Source organism: Dermochelys coriacea, chromosome 10 (genome assembly GCF_009764565.3).
Source record: "Dermochelys coriacea isolate rDerCor1 chromosome 10, rDerCor1.pri.v4, whole genome shotgun sequence".
Classification (NCBI taxonomy): Eukaryota; Metazoa; Chordata; order Testudines; family Dermochelyidae; genus Dermochelys; species Dermochelys coriacea.
In genome coordinates this window covers 78,545,442-78,566,614 of record NC_050077.1, presented here as the reverse complement: position 1 = coordinate 78,566,614, position 21,173 = coordinate 78,545,442, and the positions used below count along the sequence as shown (strand labels likewise).

General features: G+C 44.1%; 1 protein-coding gene across 1 annotated transcript in view; it reads left to right on the top strand.

The window, feature by feature from the left end:
* PCSK6 (proprotein convertase subtilisin/kexin type 6) overlaps positions 1–21,173 on the top strand; it is a 119,388-nt gene that overhangs the window by 91,027 nt on the left and 7,188 nt on the right. Inside the window, exons 14-18 of the mRNA XM_038420223.1 lie at positions 2,946–3,125; positions 9,475–9,577; positions 12,144–12,340; positions 15,794–15,881; positions 20,642–20,745. Of these exons, the coding sequence (XP_038276151.1) occupies positions 2,946–3,125; positions 9,475–9,577; positions 12,144–12,340; positions 15,794–15,881; positions 20,642–20,745 (672 nt within the window). The remainder of the gene's footprint in view (positions 1–2,945; positions 3,126–9,474; positions 9,578–12,143; positions 12,341–15,793; positions 15,882–20,641; positions 20,746–21,173) is intronic.

The following is a 21,173-nucleotide window of genomic DNA, read 5'->3' as shown; positions in this document are numbered from 1 at the left end:
CTAACAAATTTATTTGAGCATAAGCTTTCATGAGCTGTAACAATAAATTTTGTTAGCTCACGAAATTTGTAGCTCACGAAAGCTTATGCTCAAATAAATTTGTTAGTTTCTAAGGTGCCACAAGTACTCCTTTTCTTTTTGCGAATACAGACTAACACGGCTGCTATTCTGAAACCTTAAATTAGATTTTGGGGGTTTTTTTAAATAGTTTAGTAATTTGTAAAGCCAAGTTAATTTTGACCTAATATTTCAGCAGCTGTGCTGATAAGCAGTGATTAATTATTAGTAAGGCTGCGATTCTTTCACGGAGGTTAGAAGTCACAGATTCCGTGACTTTCTGCGACCTCTGACTTCTGGAGCAGCTGGTGCAGCAGTCTTGGGGATGCCCCTGGGGAGCAGCTGGTGCAGCAGTCCTGGGGATGCCCCTGGGGAGCAGCTGGTGCAGCAGTCCTGGGGATGCCCCTGGGGAGCAGCTGGTGCAGCAGTCCTGGGGGCTGACCCAGGGCCAGCAGCACTGGCTGCTGCTGGGGGGGCCCTGGGGAACATCTGAGCTGTGGTCCTGGTGGTGCCCCAGGGACCGCCCAAGCAGCAGTGGTCCTGGAGTGGATGGAGCAATGGCCCGAGGCACTCGGAGGCCATCCGGAGAGCGTTCCCTGGGAACAGCGGCCAGAGGGCAGTCAACCCCCAGCACTGGAGCAGGACCTCCCACTCCAGCAGGGACTCCCGGAGCAGCCAGGACCTAGAAGTAGAGAATTACTCGGGTATTTTTGGTAAAAGTCATGGACAGGTCACAGGCCATGAATTTTTATTTATTGCCTGTGCCCTGTCCATGACTTTTACCAAAAATACCCATGACTAAATCTTAGCCTTAATTACTAGGGCACTGCATTACATGGGATTTTAAAATATTTGTTCAATAAATAAACTGTACCATGGCAAGAAACTGAGAAGTGTTGAAACAGATACAAAAAAAATCAGAAAAAGGAAGATATTTTCAACAAGTTTCAGATGCTTTCCCCCCCCCCCCAAAATTGACATTAGCAGAAAAAGCAAATAAAATAGCCATCAGATTAGAGCCACAGCTAGAAGAGAATAAAGTGGCAAGGTATAAGCAGCAGTTAGGGCAATAGCTGGGGAGCTGTGTTCAATTACCTCCTCCACCTTAGGTAAGTTACTTAGTCTCTCTGTGCCTCAATTTCCCATCTGTAAAATGGGCAGAATAGTACTTCCCTAAGGTGTTGTGAAGATGAATACAGTCACAGATGGTGAGCTGCTGAGGTACTGTGGTGAGGGGAGCGATAACTGATGGGGAGAACCATAGATTTTTAAATGGATGTGAGTCTCTTTAGGGGCAGGTTTGCAAATATAACAACTGTGGCTAGAATTTGCAGAGAGGCTCAGCACCCACATTTGGGCTCAGAATTTCCAAGGAGTTCAGCTCCAGTTTAGACACTAAAGCTAGTGGCCTGATTTTTAAGAAGAGTGCAGCTTGTTAGGTGCCAAGCTGTTTTGAAACTCTGGCAATGGCACTGAGAGGCCAAGTCCTGTGATTCTTCCTCGGACAAAACACCCATTGGTCTAATATCCAGCATCCAACCCCAGGGATTCACATGCTCCTATAACTAATCCATGAAGTCCAGGAAGCCTTTTGCCTGGGAGCATTTTAATGTTTAGGCACAGTTTGAGGTCTGATATGCAACTGCAGTTAAAACTCCCAGAGCCAAGAAATGAGGCATTTCTGTACTTGCTCTTTCTCCCTGTGGATGGCTTCCTTTAAGGCATAGTAGTCTAACTTGGAGACAGGAATGGTGATACAACCTGCCCTCTGGTGCACCTCACTAGAAAGCAGATATGTGTGGGTCACAAGCTCTTGCCACTGATTTGGCTCTGATTGTGTTAGATGCAACTGTTTCAGTAGCCGTATTTGGTTCCTGAACTACCCAACACAAACTCTTTAAGTTGTTGTTTTTTTTCCTCCCCCCCTTCCCATTTTTTTTCCCTACTGAAACAATTTGGTGAAACTGCCACAAATTTATGATGCATTTTGGTATCACCAAGTCTGCATTTTTCACCAGAAAAGTTTTGGCTGAAAAATTTCACCAGCTCTAACCCTAAATTAAATTGTTATAATTTCCTCATCTAGAAAAGACTTCTTCTAGAGATGCTGCTTTTCTTCTGCTTCTTAAGGCCTTTTGACTTGTTCTCATTCACTCCTGAGCATATTTATTCCATTTAATCAGCTCTATAGTGTATATCTTCCATTTGATGCAAGTTACCACTGTCCTGAGCAAACCCAGAATAATCTACTGATGTTCCTTCAGACTGTCTTGTTTACAAGCCAATGGTGCTGCTTGCTTAGTCCTGTTCTTAAAAATCAATCATGTTAGGGGGGAAAAAATAGCTCTAAAAGTAATCTTTAATCTGTGTTTTGGAGATATTGACACAAATAAGTCTCTTTATCTCCAATTATAGCTTCTAGAGTTAATGGCTCTCTCCATAGTTCAGTTATTAAGCAGCTAGTGAAACTGCAGTTTACCACACAGAAGTTAACGCATTAAAAATTCCATGGCTGCCTTGAACTGCTACCTTAATTTAGTCCAGAATCTCTGTGGTCTAGTAAAGATTTGTATTGAATGATCTTGCTTGTGCTTTCTTGGCTGCTTTTATACCTTACAAATTTTAGAAGTGTGATGTTTCCTGGCAGTTCTGCTGGGAGTCAGAACTCCTGGGTTTTGGTCCTATTCCCACTACCGCATTCCCGTATGTCCCTAGACTAATTGTTTTACTTCTGTGTGCATCGGTTTTACCAGCTGTGAAATGGATGAACTTATGCTTACCTCACAGCAGCAGTCTGAAGACTTACTGATCATTGTAAGGGGCTTTGAGAAATGGAAGGTGCTATGGAAAGGTGAAGTGTTAGTTTGTCATTGTTGCATCTATTGCAGGGAAGTTAAAGGAATGGAGTCTCATTTTATATGGAACAGCCGAACACCCTTACAACACAACCAGTTCCCATAGCTCCCAATCGAGGATGCTGGAGATTTCAATGCCCAAAATGGAGCCCTCTAAAGCAGCAGTTTTCCAGAGTCAGATGGAGGTGGTGGAAGAGGAGGAAGAATACACAGGTAAAACCTCTGCAGCTCCTTGCTGTTTCACTTGTAGCTGAATATTGCTTCCCTACAAAAATCAGTACCTGCCAGTGCAGATATAAACACAGCACAAAATGTCTATGGTTTGTTTCCTTTGGGAGAGGAGGAGAGAGAGAGAGAATGGAAAACCTTATTCTACCTTGCATCCGCACCCTGGCCTCTGCCACCAGTAGGCCAGATTCAGCTTTGGGGTACATAGGAAGTGTCAGACTGGAGGTCCAGCTAGTCTAGTATCCTGTCTCTGACAGTGGCCAGCACCGGCTGATTCAGGGGCAGTTGTAAGGACCCTACAGTAGCAGATGTGGGATAATCTGTCCCTCACATTCTCATTCTGGTCTCTAAGCATACATCTACAGTGCAAAAAAACAAACAACCCTGCGACAGTGAGTCTGGAGCCCATGATAACTGGGGCTCCTACTATGGGCTCCGAGACCTTCCCCCTTCCTGAGTTTCAGAGCCCTGGCTCCAGCCTGAACAGGAACTATGTACACTACTGCTGTTAGCCCGGTAGCACGAGCCCCAGGTGCCTGAGGCAGTTGACCTGGATTCTGAGGCTAGCTGCTGCATTTTTGTTTCGGTGGTGGTTGTGTTTTTTTATTGGTGTTTTTTTGCAGTGTAGACATACCCTAATAGAGAGTGGCCTAAACCCTAAAGCATGAGGTTTATTGTCCCTTCCCCAAAAATGTTTGTTTGTGATTAATTTTTTTATTGATTTTTCATAAAGAAACCAAACAATGAAAAGGACAAAAAAGTAAATGACAGCTTGTATGTCTTTCCAAATCCTGCATGCTTCATGGGATCACCAGTGGAGTTACGCAATTTTACAACTTGTCAAAGCTGCAAGATCAGATAATACAGAACCAAACAGTCCTACATAGACATAACATGTTAGGGTTGGGGAAACGGTAATAAAGTAGCAGAAGAAATGCATGAATCAGGAGAGGAAGAAAGGAGGTGAACAGGGGTGGAAGGGGTAGAAGGGTTAGCTGGAGTGGAGGTCTGGCTTTCTTCAAGCCATTGCAACAGTTTTATCCAAATGTATCTAGAAATGGGGTCCAAATTTATTCAGATTCATATAATTTCTCTGTGGCATTAAGCTGTTCTTTCTTTGACTGCTAACTCAGACACTCTTACCACTGTTCTATTCTGGGCATAAGCCTACTCCTCCATTTTTTTAACATTCATTGTGACAACTCTGGATGATCTTGTTATCCATATAAAGGTCCAAACCCGGTTTGAATCTTGCTAAATTTTTAGCCTCCAATAGGTATGTCTACACTGCCATGTAAGCTGCGGATTCAAACACAGGCTCAGGCCCCTATTCTGTCCACACAAATCACACTAACTCAGGGCTTGGACCCAGGATCTCAGAACCCCATGAGAATAGAGGATCCAACCCTAAGGGCTTGTCTACACTTACCATGGGATTGACTGGCAATCAATGCATCAGCGGTCGATTTTAGCAGATCTAGTGAAGACCTGCTAAATCAACTGCAGATTGCTCTCCTGTCAACTCCTCCAATCCACCGGATCAAGAAGAGCAAGGGGAGTTGATGGGAGAGTGTTTCCCATTGGCATCGCATAGTGTGGACCCTGCAGTAAGCAGATCTAAGCTACGTCAATTTGAGTTACGCTATTCGCTATGGTGTTTCTGCCATTCGTGGAGGCAGTTTTATTACACTGGCGGGAGAGCTCTCTCCCCTCTGCATAGAGCGTCTTCACCAGACGCAATGCAGCGGCGCAGCTGCTGCGCTGTATGTGTGGACATGCCTGACAGCTCCTTTGCAGGAAGCTCAAAGTACATTTGCATGACTTTATGGCCCTGCTCCATCAGCCAGGTCCGTATACAGGGGCCTAGTATGAATGAGAATCTGCCCAACCTATTTCCACCCACTGACTTTTATGTCCTTCTTTTTCTTTATATTATGGTATTGTCTAGAGACAGTCCCTGCCCATGGGAACTTACAGCCAAAGTGAGAATTGCCTTGTATTTACTGTTTTAGTGCCACGAATGACTAGAGAACATGAGAGAGAGAGAGAGAGAGAGAGAGAGAGAGAGAGAGAGGGATGGGCAGCTGAAAAAAAAATTCTCTCTACAGCATAAACTTGTATGTAGCACCTTTAGCAACACATGTGACGTAGACAATTCACAAGGTGCCCACAGGAGAAAAGCTATAACGGGATTTTATGGAATAGTAATCTGTTCTTTAGGCCTTTGAACACTGCACCTAAACGATTAGCAAGAAAAGCCACCTAGTTTTGGTTTGGCAAATATTCTTCATAAGTATTATGGCTGCTAGATAAATGTTGGGTTGCATTTTGAACATACACCTCTCTTATTTATGCAATACCTTCCTGCACACCAATGAAACTGATAATTCAGGAGTCAGTGAAGGATTGGCTTAAAGAATTTTGGAATGGACTCATGCCCCTTCTATTAACACTACCACCAACATAGCTGTAGCTGTCTTTTCCAGCTTGTTCGAAAAAAAATTAAATTATTTGCACACTAGTCTGTTTTTTCCTGTGGTCTTCTAAACTATGGTGAGGTGCAAATGGATAGTTTTTGAAAATCTGTACAATATGGATGATTTTTAAGCTTGACTGGAAGGTTCTATATGAGCTGGGCAGTTGAATTCTTAGGACACAGGTCTCTACTGCCTTGGTCTATCTAACCAACCTGCATCTGTAATGAAATTGGATTCTCGGGAGAGCTCTGGGTTCGCTAGCTAATTTTGGTAGCAAATCATTCCCGCACCCTTTCCCCTTTATTTCACAGCCACTTCCCCATCTGCAAACCCACTGTTCTGATCTCTGGTTCCTAGTAGCCCAAGTGCCTCAGAACTAAACATTTCCAGAGTTTGGTGAGGGCGAGTTATAGAGTATTGATTCAAGCCCATCTAGAACATCAGGATACCTGGTTAAGGAGCTCATGAATGTTAAGACTAAGACAACTCTTCTCTAGCACTGGGCAAAATTTTTCTCAACTTTTTTTTTTTTTTTTTTTTTTTTTTTTTTTTCTTCAGAGAACAATCCAGATTCGGTGATACTGAAACATTTTGCAAATTTATGTAAATCTTGCCAAATAGTTTTGATTGAAAACAAAATCAAATTCTGAAAACATCAAAATGTTGTAATTTTTCAGTTCAAAATCACTTTTGTTTAAAAATTTCCTTTAATTTTATTTTTTTTAAAATCCAAAACATGACAATGTTCAAGATTGAAACAAAACATTTCATTCAATCCAAAACTGATATTTTTAAAAAAAAAATTGATTCAATGAAAATTTTGAAAATATTCATTTTGACCCCAATTTTTTACAAATTTTTTTCAGAATTGCCAGTGAATTGAAAAATTGTTGTTTGCCCACCTCTACTCTCCTCTCATTTCCCACTTCTCTGTTTTCCTCTGGACCAAGTGAAGCTGCTAGTTCCAGAGGTCAGCTTCAGCACATCTCAAGAGAGTTGGCCTGGTGGAAGCAGTTGAAGAAGTCTCTAAAATGAAAGTTGAGTTGGTTCAACTCTTTCCATCTCCTGGCCAGCGTTTTTGTTGCAGTGTATCATTACAAAGTCTCAGTGGTAGCAGAGTTCTGCAGTCTGGCATTGCCTAGTGTTTGAGTTGGAGGTTTTAGGAGGATACAACTTCGTAGTTCAATTGTCAATAGATAAAATATTCATAATAAAATATAGGTTCAAGGACTACACAAGGGGATATAGAACCTCTGACCTCTAGGTCACCAGTTCAAATCCAGCCACAGATGGCACAGCAACTAAAAGCTATTGCCATCTGCTAGATCATTGACCTAGATGGTTTCAGTCCTGTTCATGGTGTCTGTGCAGGCAAACCATAGGGTGGGCTCTTGCTGGTGTCTGTAGAGGCCAGAATGGGCAGTAGAAACACAGAACTGCCCTCCACCTTTCTGAGCTGCATGCTTCTGGAGTAGCATGAGGCAACGTGGGCTGTTGCTGTCCATGCTGGTTCTGCTGGTCCCTGGGTAAACACGAGCCTTCGGTCACCCAGCGGCCAATCCAGCATCGTTCTCAAGATTCACCCAAGATGAGAAATAAAACATTAAGCTGCAGAACAGCACGTGAGCATGGTTGCTGTGAACTAGGGGGATGGAATCTCAGGAGCACGCCACAGTCTGTCACGGGGCTGCACTTGCAACGTTTTGTGTTGAAGGTTGGGCAAGTTAACCAGGTGGTTGGTGTGAAAATGGGAGGGGGGTCAAGCTGTGCTCTCTGAGCATCTAAAACCAGCCTGTTTCTGGGAGGAAAGGCACTAGAGTTAGGCTGGATAAGAAAGCCTCCAAATTCCCTTGCGGCTGTTGGTGCTGCCGTGATGCACACGGTGTGGGAGGAAAGTGGGATGGGCTGCTCTGGGCCGTAGAGGGCTGAGCAGCCTGAACATATCCACCAGCCCACACACTGACGGTAAAGAAATGGATGCTTACAAGGGGGACTGTGTAAAGGAACAAAATTTAAAGTTGAAAAATGACCTGTTTCATTGCCTCTACCACAAATTGGTCATGCCAATGTCAGGAGAACAAGAAAGATCTGCTATTTCCTTGCACATGGAGATTGGGTTGGTTCCAAACCCTTCAGAAAAACATTCCACAGAAAGCCAAACAGGACCCTGCCCCACATAAAATACAGCTGGAACAGGAAAGGATGGGAGAAATACAAAAGTGAGGCTGGTGTCGGTGTAGATTTGGGGGATGTAAGACTCTTTATTTAAAAAAAAAAAAAAAAAAAAAAAAAAAAAAAAAAAACTCTGACAGGACTGTCACCAGAGGCTGAGATTTTTGTAGGGATGGGAAAAGGCTAGGGGCAAATGCTAAATTATGAGGAGAAAAGAATGTTGTTTGGGAAGATCAAGAAATGCAAAGCTGGAACATAGGTCCAGCCCTGTGGTAGAACTATGCGACCAGTGTGATATGTCCCCTCCAGTGGTGGCTGGACCATGTTGAGGTGGAAGCAAATCTTTTAGCTCAAGCAGTAGCGGCTCATACTTTTAGTTCCAGAGGTCAAAGGTTCAATCCCCACTGCCGATAACCCTCCCAGGGACGTTGCATTACATATATGTATTAGACATGCTTTGAGCAGCATTCGTTGACACAAGGTGAAATCCTGACCCCGTGACAGTCGATGGAAGTTTTGCCATTGACTTCAGGGGGGCCAGCATTTCACTCACAGTACTTAAAATACTGCAGCAGCCAATGGCCTGGCTATGCCAGGGCCCCCAGTGTTAGTAACTTGGGTGGAGTCAAACTGGAGGTAGCAACAGTGGGAAGTCACTGCAGAATTTCCCATGTGTACATGAGTCTGTTGGCAAGACAGCTGTCAGAGACACAGCCTGGTATCCAGTGCCTCTTGTCTCCCTTCTCTGCCCTTGTCTCTATAATCAACCCCCCCCATTATACTTTTCCAGTTACTTTTGTTATGACCCACAAAGCTGTTTCCTGAGATGTCCTTTTCCTCTGATGGTGGTAGAATAGTATCATATGAGATGGCCATGGTAGGTTTTCGAAAGTCATACAGGCTCATAGTCACTGCTTTTGGAGAGATTTCAGTCGCTGTATTTCCTGTATCACTTTTACCTCTTTCCCTTTTGGGGGTGTATATGCACCTATAGTTTTCTTCCAGCCGCCACCTTCACATCTAATTGGACGATGCTATTGCAAAAGAATTGTCCTAGCTGGAAGCGTTGACCTGAATACAGCACATTTAAAGAGACAAGCCTCTTTTTTTATAATTCCTTCTGAACTTTATTTCACTCTATAACAAATATGAATTAGTAACATATGAATATGGATGTGTTACCATTGTGATAGCCAAATATTATTATACTAGCCAGATAATATAATAGCTCAATAGTTGCTTAGGAGAGAAGTACACACGCACACAAAATCAAAGCGCATCTTAACATAAACGCATATGTATGTTTGTACACATTTTTTTCTTTACATATATAACATGGACATGAAGTCTTATTTGACTGCTGCAGTTTGTCCTTTGGCTGTTAGATGCTGTGTAATGCTAGGATGGTAACTTTCTCTGTCCCCCTCCTCTGCATACATGTTAGGGGGACAGTTGACAAGTAGAATGAAATGGCTTTCTGGCCCTTTTGTGTTCATTTTAAAATTCTCAAAGTAGCAGGGCCAAATCTATCCTGTTTTATCTTTCTCCGGAGCTAGCCCCCATCAGTATAGTTTCTCAGCACCTTGTACCTTTACACACATGGGGACGGGACATAAACACTTGTAGGGTGTGCTTAGAAGAGCTTGTGCAATTTCTTTCAGCAGAAATCTCTCTCTCTTTTTAAGGTCCATGTCATCCTGAATGTGGCAACAAAGGCTGTGATGGTCCTAATGCAGATCAGTGCTTGAATTGCATCCATTACAGTCTTGGAAGTGTTAAAACTGGCAGGTAATGATGTTATTTATTTGCATTACAGAAGTGGCCCCTTTGTGCTAGGAGCTGAATGTGCTACTAATAAGAGACAGCCCTGCCCCCCCCCCAGCTCCAAAGAGCTCCTAATCTAAACAGACAAAGGATGGTAGTGCAGGAGCATTATTGGTCCCATTTTACAGATGGGGAAATAAAGGCACAGACATGAAGTCACTTGCCCAAGGTCTTACAGGGAGTTTGTAGTAAAGTAGGAACCTGAACTTTGATCTGCTGCATCCTCGTTCAGTGCTTTAACCACCAGGCCTTTCTTTTATTCGCAAGTTAGTGTATGATGAATGTGCTAGTTTAATGAAATATCATCTGAAAGAGAAGCCTGGTTGAGATCTGTTAATAGAAAGACGAACCTGTTGCCTGTAGTGGGGAGGAAGGATGGTCTTGTGGTTACGGCAGCACCCCAGGGCTCAGCAGACCTGGCTCCTGTTCCAGCTTATGCCATGGGTGACCTTGGGCAAGTCACTTAATCTCTCCAAGCCCCACCTGTAAAAGGGGGATAATGGTACTTCCCTGCCTTCTAGGGAATTGTTAATGTTTTCATGCCGCTCAGATCTTGCGGTGATGAGTGTCCTTGAAAATTAAATCATTAAAGGTCACCGATTCCAATGTCGCTCAGATTGGTAGTTACTGAAAGTTATTTCCATCTGACTGGTGTTTGGGGGCTTATGTGCCAGGTTATATTTAATTATTATAAAATCCTTTGGGTGCATGCTTGAATGAACTGCTCTTAGCTCTGTCACTTCCTTCCTGTGTCATGCCCGTCTTACGGGTAAATGGAGGACTTCATTCCACCGGGCTGCTGATCTGGTACCTTTCATAAGCACTAGTATTCGTGTGAAAATATATTTTAAGAAAGAGGGTGAGCACTGGGATTCCTGCTTTAAATTGGGTCATGGACGGCATAAGGAAGATATAGGGTGTAATTTTCAAAAGGACCTAGATGACTCAGAAGTCTTGGTCCCATTTTCAAGAGGCATGTAGGTGCTAAGTCCCTTGAGACTTGGGCTCTGAAGGGCCTATGTTACTTTTGAAAATGGGAGTAGGCTCCTAAATCACTTTGGCTCTGTTGAAATTTTTGCCCATAGAACTAGTTATGAAATCAGTGTGCGTTAACATTGGGGAAACTGTAGGAACCTTTGAATCCCATGCTATGTATGGGAGTGGTTTTAAAGACCATTCCCAACCACTGAAATTCAGTTTACACCTTGATAATTTAATGAAGAATAAATAGGAGTAGATTGTTTTAAAGGATGAAATGATCTAGTAATTCTGCAAGTAAAAATACTGATGAGGGGAGCTGTCTGGTAGGATGACTGGTGTGCAGTCCCCATCCCACTGATACAGTCAGACAGGCAAGTGTGGGAGTTAATTGCATACGCTGCATTTCTTTACAATAAATGCCAAATGAGAACCAAGCACTTGCATTGCTAAACACCAGACTTAATGAGCTGAGAATACTGTACCTTTTGGGAACTGGGATCCACACTCGTTTGCTTTCCATATGTCTAAATTTGCACCTGTTTAATTTATACTTGGTAGTATACTCCTTGGAAGCCAGCACACATCATACTGCCACAATGCCTAGAAGTCCTGACACCTAAATCTTCTCTTGGATTGATTGTCTAGAAGTCCTAACACCTAAATCTTCTCTTGGATTGATTTGCATCTCACATGAGATGATTGTATACTGTCAGTTCAGACTTGGTTATTGCAACTTGTATTTTACAAAGCAATCCCACCTGAATATCTAATTCCACAAAGATCATACTATGACACTGTTTAATAGTATTTTTTTCCAAACACCTGTAACTTGGTGGAAAGATTCAGCAGAAACAAGAACATAGGCGCAGTTAGCAAGAGATTTCCTCAAGCTCAAAGAAAAGAGCAACAAAATCCTCCTTTAACCTGAGGTTCAACTTAGTCCTAATATGATTTATATTGCCTTAACACTTAGGAGCCCCAGTCACAGACCGGGGCTCTGTTGTGCTAGGTGCTGTACAAAGAACCAAAAGATGATCCATGCCCCAAAGAAATGACAAAGTAAGTATAAGATAAGGAACCACAGAAGGATACAGACAGACAAACAGAAGAACATAAGGAAACAATGAGACAGTAATACCAGATGCTTCCCCAAAGGCTTTCTTCTACCTTCGTCTCCTTTATTTCTAAGCCTTCGGAGGAGGCTGTGCAGGAGGAAAGCGAAGCTGAGCTGAGAATGATGAACTACAGGTAACCAATATTAGTCATGTGGCTTCATGCACTCCTGGAAGACACTCAGATACCATGGTGATGAAGGCATCATAAGAACCTATGTAGAATAGAAAGTTAGCCCTTTGCTCACTGTCTAATCCCTGGATTTATCACCGTATCTTTTTGCCTTACAGTGTAATCTCTTTATCATGTGCAATTGTTGGGCCAATCCAGTGAGGCGTTGAGCGCCCTCCACTCTTGTTGACTTAACTGGATGCATCTAGCAGAAGTGAGCCCTTGGACATTGATTATATGTCTGGTTTATTTAATTCTTCTCCAGGGTGTGTGTGAGCTTGTGCCCTTCGGGGTATTTTGGGGACAATGCAAGCAGGAGATGCCGAAGATGCCAGAAGGGGTGCGAAACCTGCATGGGCAGGGGCCGAAACCAGTGTACATCTTGCCGACGTGGTTTCTATCACCATCAGGAAACACATGCATGTGTGGTGGTCTGTCCAGCTGGGTTTTACGCTGATGAAAGTAAGGAGGTGAACCGTTCACAGATTGGAGCATGAGAATGTGGGGGTGGAGTTTTGTCCCAAATGAACACAAATGGAAGAATTTAAGAAATCTAAAATATCAGGGTGGAGCCTCCATGTGACTAGCTTTTGAATCGCCATCTAACAGGCAGATCTCTACTGCAGTCAAGTTTCACGTGGCACTCTCGCTGCTAGTAGTGTTGAGAACCAGAATGCTACAGTAACGTGAGATAGTGCAAAGAAAAAATGCACAGTGTCTCTTCAAAAATTCAACTGATCATCCTCATTAATAGGCCCACGGTGATAAACGCCCAATGCTTTACAAGCATGAACTAGCTTAACCCTCACAGTGCCCCTAGGAGGTAGGACAGTATTATAATTCACAGGCGGAGAAACTACGATGCCAAGGTCAGAGTCATACCTTTCAAATGTCCCCACTAATGTTTTCATTTTGGGGTGCCTGACTAAAGACATTTAAGACCTGATTTGCACAACTCCAGTAGGCTTCAGAGGGAGCTGTGGATAATGAGAAACATCTCAGATTCAGCAGCAGAATCAACCTCTCAGAATTCAGCCCCCAAAACCTGAGGCACTGTTAATGAACAGTTCTGGCCACACAGCCAATAAGAGGCTGAGTCTGGACTGGAACTCAGGAATTCTCCCAGCTCCATGCTTAGGGTAAAAGGTTAAATGAATTAAGCACCTAACTCCCATTGAAAGTCAATGAGAGTTAGCCCATGTCTACACTACAAAATTAAGTTCCTCTAACATACGTGGGCATACAGCCGTCGCAATAATTACATCGCTTGTGTGTCTGCACGTTGCTCCTTGTGTCGGCGGTGCGTGTCCTCACCAGGAGCGCTTGTATCGATTGTACTGTCAGTGTGGGGCATTGTGGGAAGGCTCCTGACAACCAGTAACAGTCGAGATAAGCAACACAGTGTCTACACTGACACTGCGTTGCTCTAACTACATCGACCTGGACTCTAAGGCCTGGTCTACACTAGGTGTGGGGGGGGATCGAGCTAAGTTACGCAACTTCAGCTATGTGAATAACATAGCTGAAGATGATGTACTTAGATCTACTTACCATGGTGTCTTCATTGCGGTAAGTCGACAACTGTCACTCTCCTGTTGACTCCACCTTCACCTCTCGCCCTGGTCGAGTACCGGAGTCGACACGAAAGCACTCAGTGGTTGATTTATCGTGTCTAGACTAGACATGATAAATCGACTCCCACTGGATCAATCGCTGCCCTTTGATCCAGCAGGAAATGTAGACAAGCCCTAAGCGGCTTGTGGAGGTGAAGTCATTAAGTCGGAGTAGTGGGGCAGTTATGTTGATGGGAACAAAATTTAAGTGTAGACACTTCCATAGTTAGATTGATATAAGTTGCCTTGCATTGACCTAACTCTGTAGTGTAAACCAGACCTTAATCACCTAATTCACTTAAAGAAAAGGAGTACTTGTGACTAACAAAGAGACTAACAAATTTGTTAGTCTCTAAGGTGCCACAAGTACTCCTTTTCTTGTTGCGAATACAGACTAACACGGCTGCTATTCTGAAACTAATTCACTTAGATACCTTTGGAAAATTCCAAAGGTTGTGATTTCAAAGGCAGAAACCCCAGCTATAGAAATGTATAACAACTTATTATGGTATGGTATTATATGGTATTAATTGCCATTACTGCCGTTCAATAGGCATTATTATTATTATTATTATTTATTATTATTCCACCTGTCTCGCAAAGGTGTTTTGCTTTGGATCACTTGCCATGGAGGGGGCAGAAGAAAAAAAGGAGGTAACCAATGCAAGCCACTGAACAGAGAAAAGAGGATAATTTAAAACACAGTGACATTTCCCAATATCCCATTATAAATGCCATTCCCCCATAATATTAAAGGTCACATTTTTGAGTCTAACAGCTGAAATGTCGTTCCTCTCCCAGCCCTTTCTGCTGGTACTCCCTTTTGTTCCACTGTGCCTGTAATGAGTAGCCATTGACAGCACTGTGAACATTTTTAGCAAGTCCAGCTGTGGGCAAGAATAGGAATGCTGCTGCTTTACTTTACTCACATAGTGGATCGTCATCCGTCTATACTTAATGTATCCATGAGGCCCCATCAGCACAAAACACCCCACTGAAGTCAATGCGAGCTTTGTCTGAGTTAGGATTTGGACAATATAGAGCCAAATCCAACTCCCATTAAAGGCTCCCGTTGACTTTAATGAGAGTTGGATCGGGCCCATAGCATGTGTAAGAACCCACACAAATGTGTGCAGCTTCTGGCCTATTGAAATGTTTGGGGATAACTTGATATCCATGAGAAACAGAATATTTTGAATCAGAAACATCACAAAACTGCTAGCCCAGCTGGCTTAGTCAAGTAAGTATTTACTGTGTGTGTGTGTGTGTGTGTGTGTCCCTGTGAGTTATCCACATAGTCTGAACACCACCCATCAGTATGTCCTTTTAATAGAATGGGCTCACGTGTATGACCTGAGGATGATCCGAGGAATGGAAAACTTGTTTTATGAAAGGAGACTCAAGGAGCTTGACTTGTTTAGCCTAACTAAAAGAAGGTTGAGGGGAGATATGATTGCTCTCTAAATATATCAGAGGGATAAATATCTGAGAGGGAGAAGAATTATTATTTAAGCTCAGTACCAATGTGGACACAAGAACAAATGGGTATAAACTGGCCACCAGGAAGTTTAGACTTGAAATTAGACGAAGGTTTCTAACCATCCGAGGAGTGAAGTTTTGGAATAGCCTTCCAAGGGAAGCAGTGGGGGCAAAAGACCTATCTGGCTTTAAGATTCTACTCGATAAGTTTATGGAGGAGATGGTATGATGGGATAATGTGATTCTGGTAATTAATTGATCTTTAAATATTCAGGATAAATAGGCCTAATCCCCTGAGATGGGATATTAGATGGGTAGGATCTGAGTTACCCTGGAAATAATTTTTCTGTAGTATCTGGCTGGTGAATCTTGCCCATATGCTCAGGGTTTAGCTGATCACCATATTTGGGGTCGGGAAGGAATTTTCCTCCAGGGCAGATTGGAAGAGGCCCTGGAGGTTTTTCGCCTTCCTCTGTAGCATGGGGCACGGGTCACTTGAGGGAGGATTCTCTGCTCCTTGAAGTCTTTAAACCATGATTTGAGGACTTCAATAGCTCAGACATAGGTGAGGTAAGAGTGAGTGGGTGAGATTCTGTGGCCTGCGTTGTGCAGGAGGTAAGACTAGATGATCAGAATGGTCCCTTCTGACCTTAGTATCTATGACGAAAATGCTGTTCTACCTCTGTAAGCTGTTGCCTGCAAATAGCTGCTGAACTGTAGGACTTTTCAGCTCGTAAGATCTTTCTTGTGCATTGTGGCTAGACTGCTGCTTGCGTCTCTCTGGGCAGATTTTATTTACACTGACTTTCTTTGTTTCTAAAAGGTCAAAAGCTCTGTCTTGAATGTCATCAAAGCTGTAAAAAATGTGCTAGTGATCCAGATAAACTTATTCTATGCAAGGATGGATTCAGGTAAAATACTTTCAAAATGTTTATCTCTATATTAAACTCCAGAAACTGACGTGAAATCTGCACACTATGAAAAATCAAAAAGCGGAATTTAAAAAATAGATATCTATGTTTCAATAACACTACGACTGTGATCCAAATTGCCAGAAGCCAGGAAATTCAAAGGGGGGAGCAGTCATTATATAACATAACTCATCCCATAGCTGAAAAAGCACTATGTACATTCCATCCATTTATCTACAGCATTCATCACTGTGGTATAGAAGTGCCATATTGCACGTATAGATAGCACTGAGTGGGCCTCAAATGGCACTGCTAAGTATTATTATTATTTATTATTATTGTTATTGTCACTGGTAAAGAAAAGTCTCATTTCCTCCTCATTTAGGGTTGATCTAAAGCCCACAGAAGTCCATACAACCCCCCCCCCCCGTTAATTAAATGGGCTTTTATTTATTTATTATTTATTTTATTATTTATTTTATTTATTCCCAGATTTAGACCAGTCAATGGAGTCAGTCTCAGTGAGAGGAGAATCAGCCCCAGATTGTTAGCTGACCACTGACCACCATTTTGACTTGCGTCTTTGATGGTTTCTACGCTCTGAAGATGCTTCGCAATATAGCTATACCGGTGGAGACCCCTAGTGTTAGACACGGCTTATGCCAACAGAAGGAGTATTTCTGTCAGCGTAGTAACACCGCCATCCCAGATGACATCAGCTATGTAGACAGAAGCATTCTGCTGTCAACATAGCTGCGTCTGCACTGGGGTTTTTGCTGACATAGCTTTGCTGGGGTTTTGTTGGCTAGCGGGGTGGTGCTTCCACTCCCCTAACCAACATAGCTGTGCCGTGAAAACTTTATCGTGTAGACCTGGCCTCAGTCTGCTAACGGCCATGATGTTATCTATCATGCTCACGTTACATCTAGTTCAGCCCTGTTAAGGTCCATGGGAGTCGGAGCCAGGCCTGTAGTCTATAGACGGGCCTACCCCTGCCAGCTGCCAAGCACTCTGTCCCAGCATGGACATCACCGGGAGCTGAGGGTGCTCAGCTCCTTGCAGCATGGGGCTCCTGTGTCTGCCACCTCATTTCTGGCTCTTTCTTATCCCCTTAATGCTGTCTGATTTAAATCCCCTTTGCTGGGTTTGTTTATAAGCTGCGGTGGGGGTGGGGATGCGGTGGGGAGGACATCTAAAAGGAAAAAAAGAGCAAATGTTTACATTGAGTATTATACAACGTACGGTTTCCACAAGAGCCTCAGGGAGCTCCTTCAGAACCTTCCCCGTTCAGCACGTCCCATGCAGTCGATTTTTCAAAACGAGGGATGTTTACCTAGTGACAGGAGTTATTGGGTTGATCTTATAAATATCTATTTTGGGTGCATTTAAAATGCATACTGCAAACACAGAGGTCCCTTATTTAGGCCTTATTTAAACAGGAAAGTTTTACTGGTTATACCAATATAGCTATAGCAGTCTAGTTGTACAGATATAGTTACACCAGCACCAAAAACTCATGTGGGCACTCTTATTCCAATATGAGTGACTTTGCTTGCTTGCTTGCTTGCTTGCTTGTTTGTTTGCTTGTTTAATTTTGGTAGCTTAAACTCTTCCCAAGTGACATAAGCTAACCTGCAAAAAGTCATGCTTACACCAGAGTCAGCCTCCCCAGGGAGGTGAAGGGGTGTTGTACTGGCATAACTATCACTCCTTATGCATGGCAAGCTGGAGTCTCAGCTCCTGGAAAAACACATACTCCACCCCACCACTCAGGTGTTAAATCAAGATGGCTCCTTCGGTGCTAACTTGCACTGAGCCCAGCCCTACAATGATGGGAGGTAGAAAGGCAGCTTAGAGCCACCTTTGTCTCTTCTTACCCCAGCTGTGCTGGGTGGGAGTTCAGTGCTACTGGGGATTGAGGGCAAGGGCTCATTTTCAGAAGTGCCTTGGGAAGCCCAAGTCCCCTGGTTAAAAATTCTCCCCCTTAAAAGTAAAAGTGTGAAACTGGGATGTTTTGTCTCAGTGTTTGAAACTGGAAGTGCTGAGCCCATGTGGGGTCTGTCATGAGTTTGGTTCTTCTCTGCTGGAGCATGCATAGCTGTCTGATAGAGTCAACAGGCTGTACTTGGAGTGATCTTTTTTAACAGCACTGCTTCACAGAAGTAAAAATCGCTAGTGCCAAAAGATTCTGCATTCCCTCAGAAAAGGGAAAGTGGAAGCAGTTGTCAGGTATAAGCCATACAAAGCTACCTTTTATTGTCCCATACCCTTTTAAGCTGGGAATCCAAATCCCCTCTGTCACATTAAAGCACTAAAGGCCCAACAGAATATCTCCAATAAGAACTTTCTGTTTCTGCTCATTTCTGAAACCTAGAGAAGGGTCCACGGGGGGCTTACGGTTTCTCAGAGCACGGCTGAGCTGTCAATCACATCTGGTTTGTAAGTGCAGCAAAGCCGTTTGTTCGAAGAGGTTTGTGTTAAACTACAGATGGGCCCAGTCTGGATCAGAACTCCTTGGATTTGGGGTCTGGGCCTGAATTTCTGGGCTTGGGCTCATCTCTGATTAAAAACATACTTTATACACTGGACACGCTAAAAGCTAAATCCCAGATTCTACCACCCTTATTCCCATGGAGTACTGCACACACAGCCCTGTTGATTCCAATAGGAGTAATCGCAGAGTAAGGGCTGGTCTTCTACATATTGTGAACGTGGCTGGCAGGATCTGAACCCAGATCATGTGCACCTGTGCTGTTTCAAAACGCAGTAGCTTTGGGGTCCATATAATGGCCACCAAATACTAGTGTAATAAAGTTGAGATTTAATCTGTTCTAGCTGTAGTAATTGTGGATGCTGCAACACCATCCAATCCATCCTTGTAGGTAAGACCCTGTTCTGCTTGGCTGAGAGCAGCTGCAAGGCTTGTGGCACCTTATCCTTGGAAGATGCATTGCAAAGTTCGAGACTCGATTGTGATCCTCCTCCTCACATGAGCGAGCAGCCAGTGCCCTGGGACTGCTCGGGCATGTAACTGCTCAGCGCAGTGAGGAGCCGGGAGTCCCGATGTGGCCCTCGGGATGTAGGCTGCACAAATCCAAAGGAATTCCTACTAGTCTTCAGAATTGAGCAATATTGAGAAAATCATGATTTATTTGTATTACTGTAGCAGCCAGGACCCCCAGTCATGGACCTGGACCCCATTGCACTAGGCGCTGTCCAGACACAGAACAAAAAAACAGCCCCTGCCCCAAAAAGCTGGCAGTCTCGGCATGAGTCACTAATCGGTGGCTCACTAAGTGAATAAAAAACAGTTTAATTCCTCAAAAGCCAGGCGTCCTGGTCGTAAAGAAAAAACACCCTCTACAAGAGAGAATCCTTGATATGATCTCTCTGTCTTGTAAAGATCTAACAGCATTCTGTGTTACAAGCCTTTGGAAGAGTTGGGCCGGCTGCCCATGTCATTTTTTCTTTTATTTTTTTTTTTTAAACCTCCCTTTCCTCTTGAACATTTCATTAAAGATCCTGCAGGAGGTTTTTTTGAGGGGGGGAGGAGTGTCCCTAGAAGGACTTGAATGTCTTTTCAAGTGCTGGCTCAGTTCCAGATGCCTTCTGCCCAGCTGGGAGAGAAGGCAGCAGGTAGTGGTGCTGTGCAATTGTATTGCACATGTTTTTAAACTTCATTATTGTTTTGGGCATTCACGTATTACAGCAGCACACCGAGGTCAGTGCCCCATTGTGTTAGGCCCTGTACACAAACACATAGTGAGAGGCAGGCTCTGCCCTGAACAGTGTACCATCTAAATAGACAAGAAGACAAACAAAGGGTAGGGAAGCAGAGGCCTGGTGGGCTGATGTGAAGTATAAGTAGCCTGAAGGCTGCCCCAGGGTTATGCGACAGGTCAGTGGCCAAGCTGGGCTAGAAACCCTTTCCAATCCTTACTCTATTGTGCTATCCGCTAAATCACGCTGACCCCAATAACGCAATATTTGGTGGGGGAAAGAAGGGGCCAGGGAAGTACAGATTAAAAGAATCTTCACTTATTGTGTGTTTAGGGTGATGTCCTGAAAAGGGCCGTAAATCAATTATTAACGTTCCAATCCAGCAATTGGATCCCTGTGGCATCCCCCACCAAGATGTGATTGGGGCCTGAGCTTGGTATCAGTGAACCAGACTTGACTGGCCAGCTGACAGACAGTCTCTTGGGCCAGCTGGCGTAGCTTAGAGCAGCCTCTGGGGCCAGGCATAGAACCAGAAAACCAACCCCTCTTCTCTGCTGTGCTGAGCAGACCTTGGCCAGTGCAGAAAATCTGGCTTCCTGGGCCCAGTCCTTGGCTGCAGTCATGGAATGCAAGTTAGAGTGTACAAGGGGGGGCTTTATGCTATAAGCCACAGTTGTGCTCCTCTGATCCTGGCCACTCTACAGCAAGCCAATCTTTTGGCATAAGTAGGCTGAAGGCTGTCCTAGGGGGGCCTATTACAGATAGGGGTGCAGGAAAACACTGGTCATGTTCCCTGCTTCAGAGCAGTGGGGGGCTGGTGTTGAAGCAACTACAATGGCTCTGTGCCACATAAGGATTCCTATGGAGACTGGATCTGCTGGGTTCACTTTGCTTTGGGGAAGGGGGTACAAAGCTGCCTCAGTGCAGGAGAGGGTTGGGCCCCAGGCTGCTTGTATTAAACCTCTCGATGGCGAAATCACTAGGGCTTGGGGGAGTATTTGTGTGTTTCAGTAAAACTTTCTCCCCTGCTTTTCCAACAGCTCGTTAGGAGCAGGCTGTCTCCCGGAATGCCAGCCGGGCATGTATTTCAGCAAAGAGACCCGGAAATGTGAGAGGTGCCACACGAGCTGCCAGACGTGTGTTGGTATGTTCTTCATCTGTACAGGGTCCCAAGCCGTTCCTCCAAACAGCCTTAAACCCAGCCCTCTGTGCCTAAGCCATGAGCTCGCTGCTCGGCAATGCAATGGCATCTGTGTTTCCTGGGCTCAAAGACTTCATGCCCCTTTAAAGCATAAGGGGTGCTTTGAAGCAGCTTTGCGTTCAAAGAGAGATACTCAGAATGCTGGTGGTTGTGCAGGAGGTAAAGCCAAAGTAATGGTAATCAACAGTCAGGGCACCGGCTGATGTGCAGGGATCTGGAAGGAATTTGTTGCCACCTTTCTATAAGCCAGGCCTGCACCCAGCCTAGCAGAGTGAGGCTGCTGCAGGGAGGACCAATGCTGGACACGGGGCTGTCACTGGAAAAGGGAGAGGGTGGAGTGCTTACATGGGAGGGGAAGGTAGCGAGAGACA